This window comes from Abramis brama (assembly GCF_963993115.1).
Source record: "Abramis brama genome assembly, chromosome: 22".
In the NCBI taxonomy this organism is placed as follows: Eukaryota; Metazoa; Chordata; class Actinopteri; order Cypriniformes; family Leuciscidae; genus Abramis; species Abramis brama.
The window spans coordinates 11,058,674-11,077,887 of NC_139984.1; the positions used below are offsets into that span (position 1 = coordinate 11,058,674).

The window sequence follows — 19,214 nt, forward strand, 5'->3', positions numbered from 1 at the left end:
CCAAGAATCTCAAAGCAGACGCTCTGTCACGTCTCTATCAATCTGAGACCTCCACTGAGATCAACGAAACTATCCTCCCTCCTAGGCCTGTCGCGATAATTAAATAACCGTCTGATCGCGATTATTTGATCTAACCGCGATTGTTTCAGACAACCGCGATTATTGCGCTCTTTTATAGGCCTACGGCACAGGGGGGAGTCATGGACCAAAATAAATAGACAAGCACTAATTACGTTTTCCAGCAATATATTCAAAGTCATCTGAAGCCATTCCATAGCTTAACGTGAGGGACAGTAGTATATTTACATTGTTAAATTAAAGTTCACAAACTCGTCTGCAGCTGTCAATCATTCCATTCAGCATTCAAACTCTGCAGCTGTCAATCATTCCGTTCGGCATTCAAACAGCGTGCGTCGTCCGGTTACGACAGGATACACGGTAAAACTTTCTCCAATGTGACATTGACGTTATAATGCTTGATCTGTAGATAAAGGGCTGTGGATTTGCATAAAATGACTTTATTTTGCTGGAGTTTTTTGCTGTTTCTAAATGACTCGCTCGCTACCGTGTGCCTACACAGCACAAGGACTATGAATTGGCATCAGACGCACAATAACTGGAGTTTAAAACTGTGAAGAAACAAATGATCAATAAACTGTTGGACTGATATAAACTAGGATTTGTGCCCTCGACATTTCTTCGCTTTGTGCCGTGAACTTTCAAATGCGCACTTGTGCAGCGCTGCGCACTGTGACTCCATGTTGCATTAAGCACATCATTCTGCACCCGCGATGCGCATGCGCGCTTTGTTCCGCTCTGTTTTGAAGCGTATCATATTATCATGGTTTGTGCACATTTGTTTTTATTAACATGTTTAGATTTTATTAAATTACTGTGCAGATGTTTTCAAAAATTACTTTTTGCTGCTGATTTATACACTTACTAAGTTTAATAAACAAATTGTCATATTGAATATATTTATTTAATATTTAAAGGTGTTAACTGTAATCTTACACTGCAAAATAACTTACAAAGGATTAAATTCATCACAATTATTTAATGAATGAAGCACAAAGCCCTAAAACAGACAATTAATCGGCATAATCGCCAAAGCCCTAACACAGACAATTAATCGTCAAAGCCCTAAAACTGACAATTAATCGGCATAACCGCAATTATTTTTTAGACAATTAATCGTCAGCCAAATTTCATAATCGTGACAGGCCTACTCCCTCCAACTATGATTGTCAGCCCCATCCAGTGGAACATCGAACTCATAGCCGACGCCACCCTTGCCAAACCTGCTCCGCCGGGGGTTCCTGAGGGGAAGATTTTCGTACCCACCAATCTCCGTCTTCCCCTCATGGACTCTGTACACACCTCTCCGGGATCTGGACACCCAGGCAGCCAACAAACCCTCTCACTCCTTCAACAACGCTACTGGTGGCCCAGCATGGCTCAGGATACCTCCCGATACGTGCAGGGATGCACCGCTTGTGCTATGGCCAAGGTACCCCGACGTCTCCCAGAAGGGAAGCTCATGCCCCTACCCCTTCCGAACAGACCCTGGTCCCATCTTGCCGTGGATTTCGTCACCGATCTGCCATCATCCGACTCCAAGACCTGCATTCTAGTAGTCGTGGACAGATTTTCCAAGTCCTGTAAACTGATATCCCTCTCCGGGCTTCCCACAGCCTTCAAGACAGCAGAAATGTTATTTACCGAGATCTTCCGCCATTTCGGGATACCAGAGGATATAGTATCGGATCGGGGACCACAGTTTATATCAAGAGTCTGGAAATCATTCTTCAAACTTCTGGGGGTATCGGTCAGCTTGACGTCGGGGTACCATCCACAATCTAACGGTCAAGCGGAACGTAAGATCCAGGAGATCGGGAGGTACCTGAGGACCTACTGCCACGAAGCACAGGACCGCTGGAACCAGGGCAGAGTATGCCCAGAACTCTCTACGTCAAACATCCACAGGTCTGACGCTGTTCCAGTGCGTTCTAGGATACCAACCACCTCTGTTTCCTTGGACAGGAGAACCATCGGACGTTCCAGCGGTCCAACACTGGTTCACTGAGAGTGAGAGGGTCTGGGACTCAGCCCATGTCCATCTACAGGGGGCAGTCCGGAGGTTCCAACAGCAGGCCGACACACGTCGAAGAGCCACACCCCACTATACTCCTGGCCAGCTGGTGTGGCTCTCCACCAGGTATATTCGCCTCCGGCTGCCATCCCGTAAGCTGAGTCCCAGGTTTATAGGTCCATTTGCGGTACTGAGGCAGGTCAATGAAGTCACGTATCGGCTCGCACTACCCCGTCATTACAGGATTGCACCCACCTTCCATGTGTCACTGTTAAAACCTTACACTGCACCTCTTTCTTCCCCTTCCACAGAAGCTGATGCTGGTGAAGTGCCCCCTCCTCCTGTGGACCCCACAGACGAAGCCGTGTATCAGGTCCACACCATTCTGGACTCCCGATGACGGGGGGGGCCAACTGCAGTATCTCGTGGACTGGGAGGGGTTCGGACCGGAGGAGCGCTGTTGGGTACACCGTGACGACATCTTAGACCCCACGCTCCAAGACTTTCACCGTGAACACCCGGATCGTCCAGCCCCCCCGTCCTAGGGGTCGCCCTCGTCGTCGGGGTGTACGGCCCTCAGGAGCTGGCCGTGGAGGAGGGGGTACTGTCACGGAATCACTCAATACACCTCAGCCAGCATCAACTCAGCACACCTGGTCCCGATCACAATCACCTGAATTCTGATTCACAGCACCTGCACCTCATCACTTCACAGACTATGCTGACTCTGGATATAAACCCCAGTCATCTCACAGCTCACTGTCCGGTGTCGTCTTTAGACGTCTGTGACTCCCCGGCGCTGATCCATTCCAGTCTGATTCCAAACCGACTTTGATATCCCGCAAGTATTCTCCAGTTCAAGACTTTCAGTATCTCTGTGTGTATTCTCAAGCAGCATCTGTGAGCGGTGATTGCCCTGGAACCCCAAGACCAAGACCAGTCCTGTTGATTCAGCTAGCGAAGCTTCACGAATTCCAGCCCTGTGTCCAGAGTGACTATATCTGTTTCATGCATTCAAGAGACTCTAAGTTCAACGTTATATTCCCTGAGTTTGACCTCTTATGCTTCCTTGCGATCTGGAGTTGCATACAGTGTATAAATAAACCTCTGTTACCATTATCTCTGTGTCCTCGTTCATACAGTGTTGTGACACACACACACATATATATATATATATATATATATATATATATATATATATATATATATATATATATATATTTGGAGAATGTGCTGGTTCACATGCCCTATGCAAGGCAAAAACAAAGAAAAAAAGTGTTTATAACATACAGCTTCCTTTCTTTTTTTTTTTTACATGTTTGTCTAGTTTTTGATCGGAGAGCAAGGTAGCCTGGGTTAAAATCCAGACCTGATTTAATAATAATAAATAATCAGAATGAAATATTAATTCATATTAATCAATAATCTGTTCAACTGCAATTTTGCTTTATTAAATAAAAAAACATTTCTTATGAAATATCAATAATAATAGTAATAAATATTATTAATATTTAATCATGTTAAATATATTAATATTTAATTATATTAATTGATATTTCATGATAAATTATTATTTCTTTAAAGCAAAATTGCAGGTGAACTTGAAAGCCACCAGGTTTGACATTTTGATAATAAATATTTGTTTTGAGCGACATGAGGGTCAGTACATAATAACACAATTTTCAATTGAAAGACTTAATGAACTACCCAAACTGTGAATGTGAACGGTTGATTAAACCTTTAGACAAACTTTCAACCAATAACAACAATATAACTTCTTTATCAAACACAAATATATTTTTTCTGCTGATGACTCGAAATTTTGCTGCTTTAATTTTCATTATAAGGTGCAAAAGACAGTTGATCAGTCAGTAAACCCTCAGTAGAGAGCATATCTCATACACTCACACACAGTGAGTTTGAGCTGCAGAGTAAGAGGATTTCATTCATCCATATTCACTGTATTGGACAGACTCTTGCAGTTTCTCGGTCAGTGTGCGCTGGGGGGGGGGGCATAAGCTCTTGGTGTTAAGTCACTTTCTTGCTTAAATAAAGTCTGTCCCGCTGGGTCTGGAATAACTGAACACTAAGGGATCACACACCATTAATTCCGCTCTCAGAATGAAGACCTGAAAAAAGCTGCTTCATCACAGGTGCAAAAAAATTAACTAAACACACTGTAATAATACTAACTACATCAAACCACAACATTTGACAGTGTATTGCCATCAGATATTAATATAGATACTGTATTTACCATTCTACTAGAAGATGACCATATTCAGTATCATATTTATCCGAAAATACAAAAAACAGAATGGTACCAACAGGGTTTTTGAATATGTACTATGGTACTACCATGGTATTTTGGACATGTTTGGTATTATAATGGAGTACCATATAATATTATATCAAATATATTTCAAAGCACCATAGTATTACCATCGCTGTACCATGCCGTCAAAGTACTTTTTTGAAAGGGATGGTATGGCATTACCATGGTAAATATACATAAAACCATGGAAATACCCCAAAAAATCCAAAAAACATGGAAGAACCATGGTACACATTCGCAGAAAACAAATGGTACACCCAAAAAATCAATGGGGCATATCCAATAAATTATGGTAGTCCATATGGTAGTCCCACCAAAAAACCTTGATAGAACCATGGTATCCACACAAAATAGGTTTTACCATGGTAGCCTACTTTTTGGTAGTTTTTATTAGCAAAAGAAGAGCAGAATTTCACCCTGAACATTCATTCAAGAGGACACACTTTAAACCATCTTTACCTCAGTATCTTCCCCTTCACCACCCCACTCTCAAGAAAATACATCGATATGAGCTGAGAAATTACATTCAATGATCTCGAGTCTCCTGAAAAAGACCTCAGCACAGCCTTAACCGCGTTTCAGACTGACCGAGGCTGCTACAGTCTGAGAAATGTCTAGTGACTGAAACCAAACTAGGCTATACAGAACGTTAGTTATATAAAGTGACAAACATAATAAGAGTCATGTAAACTTCTGCTCAACAACCCCCCAAGCCAAACACTTAAAACGCGTCCAAACGACGGACGAACCCCCCTCAAAGTTCGACGTGAAATGACAGGGTCAGTGAGGGAAGATGAAGCGCGCTTACCGTGCGTTTGTTTCACAGAGCCAGAGAGAGTGATGCGGCGCGCAGCATCCCTGCCATCCTCAGCGAGAAGAGAAGAGAAGAATATAGAGAGGAGAAGAGAAGAGACTTCTACTCCTCAGCTCTCCTCCAGCGCACACAGCTGCAGGCTCAGGCTCACTATCATGGCTGCTCTTCTGCTCTCAGTTCATCTGCGGTACACTGCCGCCTACTCTCTGATTGAGTTTAGAGAGCGCAGAGACTGCGATGATCGCTCACTTTCTCCGGGCATATGGATGGACCATGTGATGAGACTCATCCCTCCATCTGCGCGAGCCCGATCAGCGCCACCCAATGGAGAAATCGTGCTATTCATCGTGTTGGGCCGCCCAATGGAAAATGAAACGGCCCAGTTCTGAGAGATTTAGCGAGAGAGAAAAAAACTCCTCCTCCATTTGAACAGGTTTCCTTAACATTTGAAGTAGCCTACCATTTAGATTTAAGATTTATATATACTGCTTTTACATATATGGGAGAGCGGAGTGGCTTTATTCAGTGGCTCTCAAGAGCTTTAAAGGGGTGATAAAATGCCCTTTTTACCCCACAGATATTTTTATATAGCATGTTAAAGTTGTCACTTTTTGAGGGTGAGCAAAAACGCACCGTTTTGTGTCTGTTCCTTTAAATGCAAATGAGCTGCTGCTCCTGGCACAGGGGGCGGAGCTTCAAGAGCTCTTGTCCTTTTACCTCACATGGACATGCACTGAAAATTTCTAAAACTTTTAGCCTTTTATGTTCAAACAAAGTCAGAAAGATGGAGAGACTCAAGAAGAAGTGACAACATGTAGACAACATTTCTGAATGGTTTGTTGGTGAATTTATGTAGCTTATGTGTAAGTTGTGTCTAGTCATTGATTAGCATATTCTGTCTTGATAATCTATAAATCGTGTTCCGTGTTATGTAAATTTTAGGGTTGGTGATGTCACTAACCCGGGAGGAATGTCGTGTAGTCCTTACCAGCCGTTTGTTGTAGTCCTTAAAAAGGAATTTCTTTAAAAGAAAATATCTCCCTTTGCTTTAAACTTTGAGCGTTGTAACTTTGCATATGTTGTTTATGCTGAAATTATAATCAACCATCCCTTCAAGGTTTGGCGTTAAGTCTAGTTACAGAATTGGCATTTCTCTTGCAGTGGTTTTGTATGTTGGTTTCTATGGAAGCTTGTTTTTGCCGGAATATGAATAAAAAAAGCAATTGTCACTTTATATCTCACAATTCTGACTTTTTTTCTTGCGTTTGCGACTTTATCTCACAATTCTGACTCTTTTTTTTCTCTCACAATTCTGAAGAAAATAGAGTCACACTTATCTTTTTTTTTTGTTTATTCCATGGCCGAACAATAACTTTAACCTCCAAACTAAAATTACAGTAGGCTATGATATTTTTCTAATAGCTGTTGTATATATATATATATATATATATATATATATATAATTTTTTTTTATTATTTTTTTTGTGGCAAAATCCAACTAATGAAGGAGGCTGAACTTTGTTTAATAAATGTCAGGTTGCTGACACACATAGCCTATTTCAGTTTGTAATATGCCTAATATAAAATTCATTATTTACAATATCTGTTCTGTTGTTTAAAACAATTTAGTTTTAAAACAAGTTTGACTTTTTGTACGTTACTCTTACACTTGTGTGTTACAGATTTTTGTTGCATCATGCCTTTTTTTGGTGCTTCAATGGTTCCCACTGTGACAGTGACATCTTACCCCATATAGAGCCTATACTGTATATGTCAAACGTGTAAAAAGGCAAGCCATCTGGTCTCCTGTAATTAAAAGTAGACTGAATACTTATAAAATATCACTAGCTGCTTTGTCTGTTTTTATCAAAGAAAATATTTCCAAACAAAGACACACCAGAACATTTGCACCACACAGTAGCAGTATTTTGTTCATTAGTAATTCTGTGTTTTGAACAAAGTGGTTGAACGAATCATTCAATGACTCGCTCATTAATTGTTTAGACTGCATCCAAAATGACATACTTCCCTAAAAACGGTGTGTGTCAAAAGAAGTATGTTACTCATAAAAGTACCAGGCAAAAAGTAACTTGATGACCTACTTCTGGTGAGATTCTGAAGTGTGGGATCAAGATTGCATTGAATATTGCATATTAATACCTCAGTGTACATTACACTGCATGTTTTATAAGATGTATTACTCTTTTAATTTACCAAATGCTTTTTAGGTCTTCACTTCTATGTCTCAGTGTCTGCTTCAGTGTTCTGTTTGCCTGCGCTAAATTGCACCTCTGGGATTAATACAATGAAAGTAGGCCTTTTGTATTGTCCTGCCTCCATTAGACTGTCTACCCCTTTTTTGTAATGTGCACTGTAGAACTCAATAGTTTTAATCAAATAATAGCTGTCACACTTGACATAAATGTTTCAAACTAATTACAGAATACTCAGTAAAGTAAGTACCGGATAAGACTAATGAGCAATGTGCTTGTTTTCTGAAGCAGCTTCTAACTATTGCTATGGTGATGTCGGCCTATTTAAATAATGCACAGAAAATGTATATATATATATGTGGGCAACATCCACTAAAATAGACATGACTGTGTTTAAAGCTAGCCTATATACTGTGTATAGGCAACACTTACTGTATCACAGCTGTGGGTCTTCTTCGCCAAAATAATCAATGAGAGCTCACTTTCTCTGAGTGCTCTTGTGCTTGTGTGTATGTGTGTGTGTGTGTGTGTGTGTGTGTGGGTGGGTTTTATTCTCCTCTGTCTTTGTTGGAGTCTCATTGTGGGCTTTATTCATGTCTGGCTCATAGCGCAGGTCTCGTCTGCTAACTGGCCTGTCGGTCTGCATTAGGTCTTGCTGTTTGAAAAGTGCACAATACGACGCCCCGACCCTCCTTTTAGAGGAGCACACATCAACACACTTTAACTGGAGAGAGGTGATGATTCAGATTCAGATCAGATCAGACTCTGAGGTATAACCCAGTTTGACCTTCTTTCAATTGCTGGTGTTTGTGTGGGTCAGGTTTTGCCCACATTGACCAGCAAAGCAAGCAAGCAAGAGGCTGTGTAGAGACAATGTTGAGGTGTTTAAAAGTAAAACAAGTCATATCAGAACCCAAACGAAACAAAAATGGAAATGAACAAATAAAAATCTATAGACGAAATGAAAAAAAAAGAGAGAAAAAAACACGAAACGAAACGGAAAAAAAATTGGAAAGGAACAAACAAAATTTAAATAAATCAAAATTATAACAAAGAAAAAACAACTAAGGATCCCAGGTGCACAAATGTCTAATTTTTCAAGTCATTGTTAATATTAAATAATCTTTATACATTCAAATTAAATATTTATAAAAAAATCTTCAAACAAAAATAAATAAATAAAGTGCACAAATCCCTCATCAAATTGTGAAAATCATTAATAATATTATTAAAGAATCTTTGTACATTAAAATTAAATATTTACTAAATAACATTGTTCTTCAAACAAAACAAAAAACAAACTAAAGCGAAATTTGCACGTCATTGTTAACATCATTAAATAATATTTGTACATTAAATGTAAATGTTTACAAAACAATAATGTTCTTTAAACAATATAAAGCAAAACAAAAATAAACAAATAAAATGGAAATAAATAAAAATAATAAACAAACAAATAAATAAACAAACAAATAAAAAAACATCAAATTCCGCACGTCATTGTTAATATTAAATAATTTGTGTACATTATAATTAAATATTTACAAAATAACAATGTTCTTCAAACTAAACAAGTGAACAAATAAAAAATGAAATAAATAAAAATGAGATAAAGTGCACAAATGTCTCATGAAATTGTTAATATTATCGAATAATCTTTGTAAATTAAATAATTAAATATTCTTCAAAGAACAGTCTCTGCTGTTCTCTCATCCAAAAATATCACAAAACTATTTATAGCAGCGTGTTTGAGTGAGTGTGTGTGTGTGTGTGTGTGAGTGTGTCTGTGCATGTGTGTGTGTGTGTGTGTGTGTGTGTGTGTGTGTGTGTGAGTGTGTGCGTGAGTGTGAGTGTGTCTGTGTGTGTGTGTGTGTGCACGTGAGTGAGTGTGTGTGTGTGTACGTGTCTCTCTCTGTGTGTGTGTGTGTGTGTGTGTGTGTGTGTGTGTGAGTGTGAGTGTGTGTGTGTGTGTGTGTGTGTGTGCGTGAGTGTGTGCGTGAGTGTGAGTGTGAGCGTGTGTGTGTGTGTGTGGCAGGGAGGAGGGAAGCTTTTAAGAGAGGAAGCAGAGGCTACAGTGATGTAACGAGAAGTGACGTGTTCCATGGCAATACAGGCTGAACCTGTAAAAGATTCATCACTCTGCTTCACGCTCAGAGAGGAAGCAGACGCTTTTAAAGGCTTCTCTATAATGGATCAGCACAGACCGAGCCACAGCTGAAACAAGGGTTCGCACAGAACAAGTGATATTAATAACACTAACTGCATCATTAATACCTTCAATATATGCATGTGTGTGATATTTACAGTGGTTTGGCAAAGTACTTTGTTTAATATGTCAATAAATATGGATCTGAATATGTAGAGCAGGGGAAATGGGGGGTATGAAAGGGGAATTAGGCAGATGGACTTATCAATACAGCAAAATGAAGTGTCTCTCTGAACAGACTGGGTAGTTATGTTTTGATAAAAACTTAATGTCTCTAAAAAAAATTGTCAATGCATTGCCCTTTAAGTGCATATCTACAACACCAGTCAAAGCAGCAAAGAATAAATCCTGCTTTACGCTCAGCACTGACTGCATTTCCTCATTTATTTGCTGTCTGGCTCATTTTCATACAGTAGATTTAAATGTAGGGGGAAAATATTTTAATGTGAACAATTAAGGGATACATAACACCAACAATTTACATTTAAAAAAAAAACTATAATAGGGTGCAGTTTTGATAAACAACCGGCAGATGGCGCCTTGGATTTGGTAATAGACTTCAAAGAGGCGAACATTAGTTCCTTCCATCTAAAAATCATAGAGTGCAGACTTTAAACTGAGACAACTGCAGATACACAATACATTTTCTGTCTAAAGTTTGTGACAGTACAGATCTGACATGTGTATCTCAGCCAGTGCTCTTTTTTTTTTTTTTTTTTTTTACCTCCACACACGTTACAAAAAAAAGAAGAAAAAGAAAGAAAGAAAAAGAATTATGGCACGTTTTCAAGAAACACATAAGGTTCGTCATCACTGTCAAATAATGAAATAGACAAATAAATAATGATAAAAGATGATCACACAAAATATATATGTATCTCAGAATATTAATATAAAAATATTTTGTATAAAAAAAAGTGCTAAATGAGGCTAATGTTGGATTGCTTGTTTGTTATATTTTCTGAATTGCAAAACATAACAATTATTGTGTTATCAATGCTGAAAAACATACATGTCTAAACTGGTTTGCTGGTCTTCACTGGTTTCAACGGGGACCAGTTGGATAATCTCTGGTGCTCTTCCTCACTTTTGTCTGAAAAAGTTGTGATTTTTTTCTGTTTTTAGTTTTTTTGGTCTTCATGGGAATGGCATGACACTGTGACTTTTGTGGCACTTGCTACATGAACACACACGCGTGCGTTGTTTTCATGCTTTATGAGGACTTTACATAGACATAATGGTTTTTATACTGTATAAACTGTATATTATATACCCTCACACTAACTCTACACCTAAACCACATCACACAAAACTTTCTGCATTTTCAAAAAAAAAAAAAAAAACTAATTCTGTATGATTTATAAGTTTGTTTCTTCTTGGGCAAATTCCCTTTAAACTGAAATTTTAAATAAAAAATATATTATTGAGCAAAAATAGGCCTACTTTTGTCTTGGAGGAGTAGCTAGGGTGTGACCCCTAAATGAGGAGCTAAACCAGCTAAAACTAGGACCATCTGTGGCTGGTTTGTGCTTTCTTTCTTTATTCTTTCTTTCTTTTTTAGCAAGGACGTGGTCTCTAGATATGGTTATTAAGGGTTAAGCTTGTTTGCTGGTCTTAGATTGTCTCTCAACCTGGTACGTTGGTTTCAGAGGGGTTTTGGGCACTTTTGAGCTGATCAGGCAGGGATATCAGCTGGGACAACCAGCTCTTGTTTGGTTTAAGGTTTTCCTATGGTTCCTATACATTTTTAGGTTTCGAAACTACAACACTCACAGGCTGTGGTTTATTCACACACAGCCTGTGTGTGTGTGTGTGTGTGTGTGTGTGTGTGTGTGAGGGAGAGAAAACAAGCCATTGTGATTTACATACACCCCCTCTGCCTGCTCCCCCGCCCCTCTTACCCCCGTCTACCCCTTGTTCTTCTTCTTCTTCTTTTTCCTCCTCTTTCTTCGCACTTCACTCACTCACACCCGAGTCTCACACACTCCTCCCGCGACGCGACGCGCTTTCACACCTCCACGCGCGTTTCACTGAGCGCCGCAGGAAACAATGGGAACGGAGCCGCTTTGTGTCGGACAGAGACTGACGCGCTTCTCTGTGTTTGTTTAGGACTTTCTGCTCATAGACTCATTGCTATATTCAGGATCCCATTATCTCGCTTTAACTACACAATGGGCTGCTGCAGCGGACGGTGCACCCTGATATTTCTCTGCACGTTTCAGTTGGTAAGTTTGTTTTCTGAAAAAAAAGGGGAAAAAATAGTGCATTTCACACCGATAATTATGTGTTCACCATGTAGCCAGTGTGAGCTGTTTAGTTTATAACACACGCCTGCCTTTTGCTTTGTTGTTGTTGTAATGCTGCTGTTGCACTGGACACACATTGAGTACATTATTTAAACATTGTGTGTGCTTGCCTTGAACTCTTGTCTTGATCTGAGTTAAGCTTGAACATGTGTTTAAGTAGTTGGACCCTTCATAAAATAGCCCAGAGTTGTAAAAGGCACTTTTATGACCAGTTGAGTGCTTCTGCCCTTGCACGAATGCAGCTTCAGTCATCCCAATTTAACTTTTCTCATACTGTGTCATACAAATTTATGAGTACTGAGATAACACAGGATTATAACACTGCAAAAGTTCATGTACCAATGAATTGTTTTGGATAAATCTGTTAAAACAGGGTTTCTTTTTCTGGCAAAATGTGTGTTTCAATGCTGATCATTCAATGCATCAACGCTGTCAGATGCAAAACATACATGTCGGAAGTACAGTAATAAATATTTTATATATATGTGAAATAATATTACATGTTATAGCAAACCATACAATTATATTTAGGCCTATAGATTTTTGAATATTTTATAATGTAATGTTATGATTATTATTACAGAAACATCTAGTATTCAGACTGGTAATCAACCTGATTTTCAACTACATCTGTTGAATTGTCACCACTATTAAAATCAGTGTTACCATATTACCGTATAACCATATTTTTTTTATATCACACATGAATTAAATGCAGAAGCCATTTTGTTTTTCTATATTTGTATACATGTATACATTAAATATAGACTAATCATTATTAAAACTACAGTTTATTCATTCAAGAGCAGTGAGTGATTTTATCTTGGTCTTTTATTGTTTGAGTAACAGTAATGACTGCAGCAGGTTTATTAGGCTGATGTCACTTTAAGAGCTGCACGGATCCAATAAACTGTTACACGCATGTTTTATTTCTCACTTAACCGACTGTGTTCATGAGGTTACTTACCAAAACGGCATTTCGACATGTTTGTGTGTAGGCTTTTGACCATATCTGAAGCCCACAGTATATACTTTGCTTAAGCACGTTCACCTTTTATGTTTTTACAGTCTATGGTTCGGCTCCATCTCGAAGAGCCGCCTAGGGAACAGTATCTCTTTCGCGGATTAATGCGCTTTTGATGACACTGTTTAATATCAGGCACGTACCGCAGTTTAGCAACAGTAGACTGCATTTTACAACACTCACTTATTCGGCTGATTTGGATGTTAAGTTTGGTAGGAACGAAAGGTCACTGCTATGAAGGAAAGGAAGGTGCGCTGGACGGAATGGGGAAGTGGCACAATACCCGTTTTACGTCCATTGTCTAGTTTTCATAATCTTTGGAAGCCAAAATCGAAAAATCAATTACGATCAATCGCACAGCCCTACCTCAGAACTTGTAATCAATATCATAAATTCCAGTTAAAGGACAGACGTTTTTCTGGTGATGTATGCAGGACTTCTCCAATCATTTAGTCTGCTTAGACCCCGCCCCTCCACAAATGATAAGCTTGCGTTCAGATCTGCCTCCATCCAATCAACAACTGATGCATGAAACCAAGTCCTGCCCTACGTTCTGTCGATAATCTGTTTTACTTAAAGGTAGAGGTCGACCGATAGTGGATTTTACCGATAACGATAGCTAGGTTGGGCCATACTTGCCGATAACCGATTAATCAACCGATAGTTTTTAAAATTGATACAGGATAAAAACAAACATAACACTCCAAGTAAAACAGTGCTGAACTTTATTATAAAAATAATAAAACTGTAGGCCTATTGAACCATGAAAACATGCTAAATTAAATAAATATAATATGAATAAGTATTGAAGTCAATAAAAGACATTAATTCAAACTTAAACAAAAAGTAATACTCTAAATAGCAAATAAAAACAGTTACATTCAAAATGTAACTGTTAAACTGTTCTTTTTCAAGCCAACTTAATGAATAAAAAAGTAAAAAAAAAATTGATCAGTATAATATTTGAGCAATACAATTGCACCTTGATCATTCATGTTAGTTTGATAGTGCATTAATCTATGGTTAGCAAATAAAAACCTTAATTTAAAAATGTATTAGTACATGTTAATTAACAAATAATGAACAATCCTTATACAGAAGTTATTAACCTTAGTTAATGTTACATATGGAATTTTATTGTAAGTGTTATCATTTCATATAAATCCAAACAGTCATGCTTAAATATCTTCAACGCCAGAGCATTGAAATGACATAAATATTAAATGTATAGTCTCACACTTTTGCTTCTATTTTATAAACACTTGATGATTATCTAATCAAAATAACAAAACATGTATTAAAGTGATGATGAAAAAATAACCGAAATCGAATGCTTTTCTGATTTGTTTATATGTTTCTGTCGGCTGTATGAACATATCAGTTTGCTATCTTACGTCTCTAGCTTTAAATATGCAACTTCTCTGCATATTAAATGCATAAAAGTGACTAGCTGGATATAAACTAATGCAAATAGAGGTAACAATTGTGACATTAAACATTCGGGTCGGACTTACGTTTATTTTTGTCAGTGTTTTAACCGCTTGAGGTACTACTAATGTTAGCGTCCTCTCAGCCTTGAAGGCAAACAAACATACAGTTGTGCTGTTCTTTCTCTACTAATGCAGCATTTAGTCAACTAATTAATCACTTTATAATGATATGACAAAATGTACTGTATACATAGGCTACCTTTTAGCTGTCGGTGCTTTAAACGCCCATCTGATGTCAGCGCTCTCCACGCAGCGTGTGCTCTCAGTGCAGCACGTAGCATCACGTGTCGAAATAAACAACACGAGGCATCAGCGATAGTTTTTATTACATCTCTAGAGGCCGCTCTTGCTCTAGTCTAGACCCTTCTCAGCTCTCTCCTACTGTAATGAATGACAGCGCGCGATTCCAGCCACTCCAGCAACGGACGCAACCAGGAAAAACTATCGGTAGGCTATGTATTTTTGCTGATAACGATAGTTCCACCAATCAACTATCGGTGCCGATTAATCGGCAAAACCGATGAATCGGTCGACCTCTACTTAAAGGGATAATTCACCGCTGGAAAGATGAATGTGTATTTAAATTAGGTCATTTATGTAATTTCAGAAGTTGGTGCCTTCTGCTAGACTTGACTCATGTGGATGAAAGACAACAACTCCCAGAATGCACTTGCTTCGCTGCCCTACGAGGCCAAGCCACGCCTACCGGTTACAGAGGGCAGTATTGGAAGAAAAGATACAACTAGGCCACTAGATGACTCAAAACTGATAAGACGCCGTTTTATCGTAAGAGCCCCCTATAGGTGGGTTGAAAACATGCGGAACGAGCTCCTACTACTGGCTGTAGTCTCGAGCCTCTGGACAAAAAAACCTCCGATGATGCGAAATTACGATTTTTGCGTCATCTGAGTTTTTTTTCCCGACACACAATGCAGAAATCTCTCGTCTCAGGGGGACATGAGGGAGGGAAGCACGGCAATTCGAAAATACTACCGGGTTTCTAATGATACAAACCTTAATGCTAATCGGTGAAGTATCCCTTTAAATGTAATGTTGAAGAAAAGATTTGTCACTACAGTTTAAGAGAATTAGTATACAAAAAAATACCTACAAACTTACAGAGCTTTTGCAGGCTTGTTGAACTCATAACAAGTGAAAAATGGAAAGAGGACCTTCAGGTCAGGATGAAGTGTCTATAAATATCCGACTGTGTTGACACAGAGGGTATTATGTTTACATGCTTTTGAACAATAGTTTAGTATGTGAAAGTTCATTGCAAGGACTCTACGGCAAGCACCTCGGCACTAAATTGATCTGTTTACACTCTAGATAGAGTTGGCAGGAGCTTTCAGTGGTTAGTCATTAGTTAGATCTACCCATGTTCCTGTCAAAGAGAGAGATGTTCGTCTCTCCTCAAGAAGCTATTACACTGTAATTGTCGCTTAATCTTTATTGCAGCTCGCTCTGGTTCATCGGATACTCTATCCTAGCTTAAGTGTTCGTAGAAGTTGTATGTCAGTGAAATGTTATATTGACTTCAAAGTCAGCCATCATCATTCTGCTGTGAGTGGCTGGTGTCCTAATTTCCATACGGAAAGTATTGCGGCTGCTTTTTGCATTGTTTCACTCGACCTCCCCCATCCGCAATCCCCGTCTCAACAACTGAACTGATCCCACGACAATGTAAACAGGCGTTGTACGCCTACACCGGTAAACAGCTGCAGGGGACTGATTGCACGTTATTCAAATGTAACTGCTGTTGACACTGTGAAGTAGACACTTCTTGTTTTCTACATGGCACTGCTTGTGTAATGCTCAGAGGTGCTGTGCATTCTTCCCACAATCCTCTCTGACAGGAGCATTAAAAAGCCGTGGACACCTGCCCCCCTAAAGACAGATGTGTAATACACCTCGGTCCACACGTCACACTGTCAGACCTTCTGAGCTTGACAGGGTCCGTCTTCTTTTCATTTTAGGCACCTCGGGGGGAAAACATTCCTGAGCTTTGATGTAGTCCTGCTCTCTGTCTTCCTATGAGATCTTATTATCTTGATGTCACAGAGTTTGCCGAACGAGTCGGCAGTTACTGCTGTTCCCACTCGTACTGTTCTCAGTGGAACGATATCACGAAACTCTGTTAGACTAACTGCGAATATTAGTCATTTACTGGATGATTGGTGGATTGACGCTTTTCTTTTTATATGATCAATAAGTTATGACAACATATGTTTTTACATTGCTTTAACTCATCAAAATAAGTTAAGCAATTTTTAACTTTTTATACCCTAACCCTACTTCTTACCCTAACCCTAACCCTAAGTTATACAAAATTCGACTTTTTAAAGTCAGTTTAATGTAATTTAAGTTGAAATGATTTAAGTTGATTGTAATTTCAGTCTATTACTGTTGCGTTTATACTTAAGGATTTATACTTTTACTTTAAAGTGAAATCAGGAGATATGAAAAAATTCCTAACGCTAAGTAATAAACTTTGGTTCATAACTTGTTTCTCACAATTTGTGGAATTACTTTCAAGTGATCGGATGAATTTTTCCTGGCCAGACTATAATACAGATGTATACTGAAGGAAAGATATGATCCATATCTGGAGACCAGAATTAGCGATACACAATCCGTACTGTATCGGTTGTCGGACGATATTAGAGCTTTTTGAATTAATCAGTAACGTTCAGAATTGCTACTATTAATTTATGCTAATTTTTAGATTTGTGACTGATTCATCCATGTATAGCCTCTTTAATTTATTTATTTTTTGACCTCGTAATGTTAAGTAAAACATCAACTCGATCTTCTGGTGAAACGACAGACTTCTCTCTGGTGACGTAAGCCGGACTATCCCTCCACAATTGACTTGAATCTGGTATTCATTTTTGAGTGCAATGTTCACAACTCAAAACAGTTGTGAACGGTTGCGACTCGGATGCACGTCGCAATACGGAAGAAAAGATCTGTCGCTACCTCTGTTTCTGTTCTGTTTACGTCTTTCAATATCACTGCATCCTTAACCAGAATATCATATAGACTTTGGAGTGAGTCCAATAAGCAAACTACCCAGAAAACATTAGCAACCACATAGCAAAGCCATTTGATTGGCATGTACAAGTTTAGCTAAGGACCTTGAATGGCTCTTCATTGCTCAATTCCACATCCTCTTCCTCAGACATTTTTACCCTTTGTTGCTCTTGAGGAACATCTGGTTTGGTTCCTCCTCCATATCTCTGTTCTTGCAGTAATAGATGGGGAGTTTGTTTAAAGGCACATGAAACTGTCAGCATCTGTTTTAAAGACTCCCTGGTTGTTGCTTTTTTCTTACAGGCATTCTCCACTTGGACCTGACTTAGTAATCACTATGTTTGGAGTGAATTGGACAGTTATCGAGTTCATTGTAATTCTGAGATGTTGTTCTCCGTGAACCATCTCTCATTACATTTCTCGCATGGTTGGGCTGTGCGTGGACTTGTGGTTAACCAGGGAGGAATTTAGTCTGTATCCAGCCAAAGCTTAATAATGAGGCTTTCTTGATTAAAAATTCTTTCTTTTGTTAACAAGCAGCTTGAATTTTTATCTTTGACCTAAAGGAAAATTTCACCAAAGAATGAAACTCTTGTTCCAAACCAGTATGACTTTTCTTCTGTGGAACACAAAGGAAGAAATTTTGAAGCAGGGCTTATTTGTCGCATGGAATACTACTTTTATGGTGCTTTTTGGACTCTTTGGACTTTTTGGAATGACATGAGTGTGAGTAAATTTCATTTTTTTGTGAATTAATCCTTTAAGTATGTCAGAGGTGGAGATTATGTCTAAAAGTGCACGCACATACACAAAACACTGCCTTGTCCAATACATTTCCTCTACAGTGTTTCCTTAAGAGACTAAACAAACTAGGGCAGAAATCGAGAGACGCTTTGAAGCGAGCCAGAAAAGGAGGGCTAATCAGTCAAAGAAAGAGAGTTGTACTTGCCGTGTTGTACACACTGGTGACTAGAGAGGAAAAGACACACTTAATGGTGAAAAGAGAAAGTGACTGATGGACTGTGGGTAATGTATGGCAGTGGCTTTGACCTCTTTATGGCAGAGCAGAAAGGCAAGTGGAGAGATACAGTAATGAGGTCAGGAGGATCGCACACGTCAATTCGAGGCCTTGATGTTGAATAGATCCTTACATTCAGATTCAAGGAATGTTCTGCATTGATAGCATTATAATCTTCATTTCTCCGAAAATTAAATGAATGAATGTATAATTGAGGTCTATGTGGCAAGGCTTTGCAGTGAGTTTTTAAACCAAATATATGTACTTTTTTGTTGCTAAATAATCTTCTAAATCATCCTTAGTAATGGCAGACAACATCTGGTTACTGTATGCATTTTCATCGTGATTCTTTTTAGTTGAGTCCCTTTCTGATATACTTGCAACCATCATGCAAAAAAGTTGAAAAATATAATATAACTTTGCACAGATCAGCACAAAGAAGAAGTCTTGTGGCTATGGATATAAATCACTATTAAGTAATTCATATTTGGAAAAAGGAAAGCAGTTCCATTGTTAAATGATGAAATGTTCAATAATGAATGGTCCTGCAATTCCTGCAAACGATTAGAGATGGTAGGATCTCTCAGTTAGCTGTAAGCTGTATGTTTTTTGATTCACTAAAATGAACCATCTCATAAAGAACTGGCAGCGATGAAAGCCAACTGGGGTGTTGCCTCATGTCA

The 19,214-nt window shown here is 38.7% G+C and overlaps 2 protein-coding genes across 3 annotated transcripts in view; one reads left to right on the forward strand and one right to left on the reverse strand.

Annotated features, from left to right (window-relative positions):
- Positions 1-5,507, reverse strand: part of LOC311072852 (uncharacterized protein) — a 59,786-nt gene extending 54,279 nt beyond the window's left edge. Inside the window, exon 1 of the mRNA XM_084098155.1 lies at positions 5,236-5,507. The gene's annotated coding sequence lies outside the window, so the exon portion shown is untranslated. The remainder of the gene's footprint in view (positions 1-5,235) is intronic.
- Positions 5,508-11,318: 5,811 nt separating this feature from the next.
- Positions 11,319-19,214, forward strand: part of nkain4 (sodium/potassium transporting ATPase interacting 4) — a 64,538-nt gene continuing 56,642 nt past the window's right edge. Inside the window, exon 1 of one of the 2 annotated variants that reach the window (XM_084099886.1) lies at positions 11,319-11,885. In XM_084099886.1, coding sequence (XP_083956012.1) covers positions 11,832-11,885 — 54 coding nt within the window. In that variant the 5' untranslated portion in view covers positions 11,319-11,831. The remainder of the gene's footprint in view (positions 11,886-19,214) is intronic. The other variant, XM_084099887.1, reaches the window with a different exon arrangement.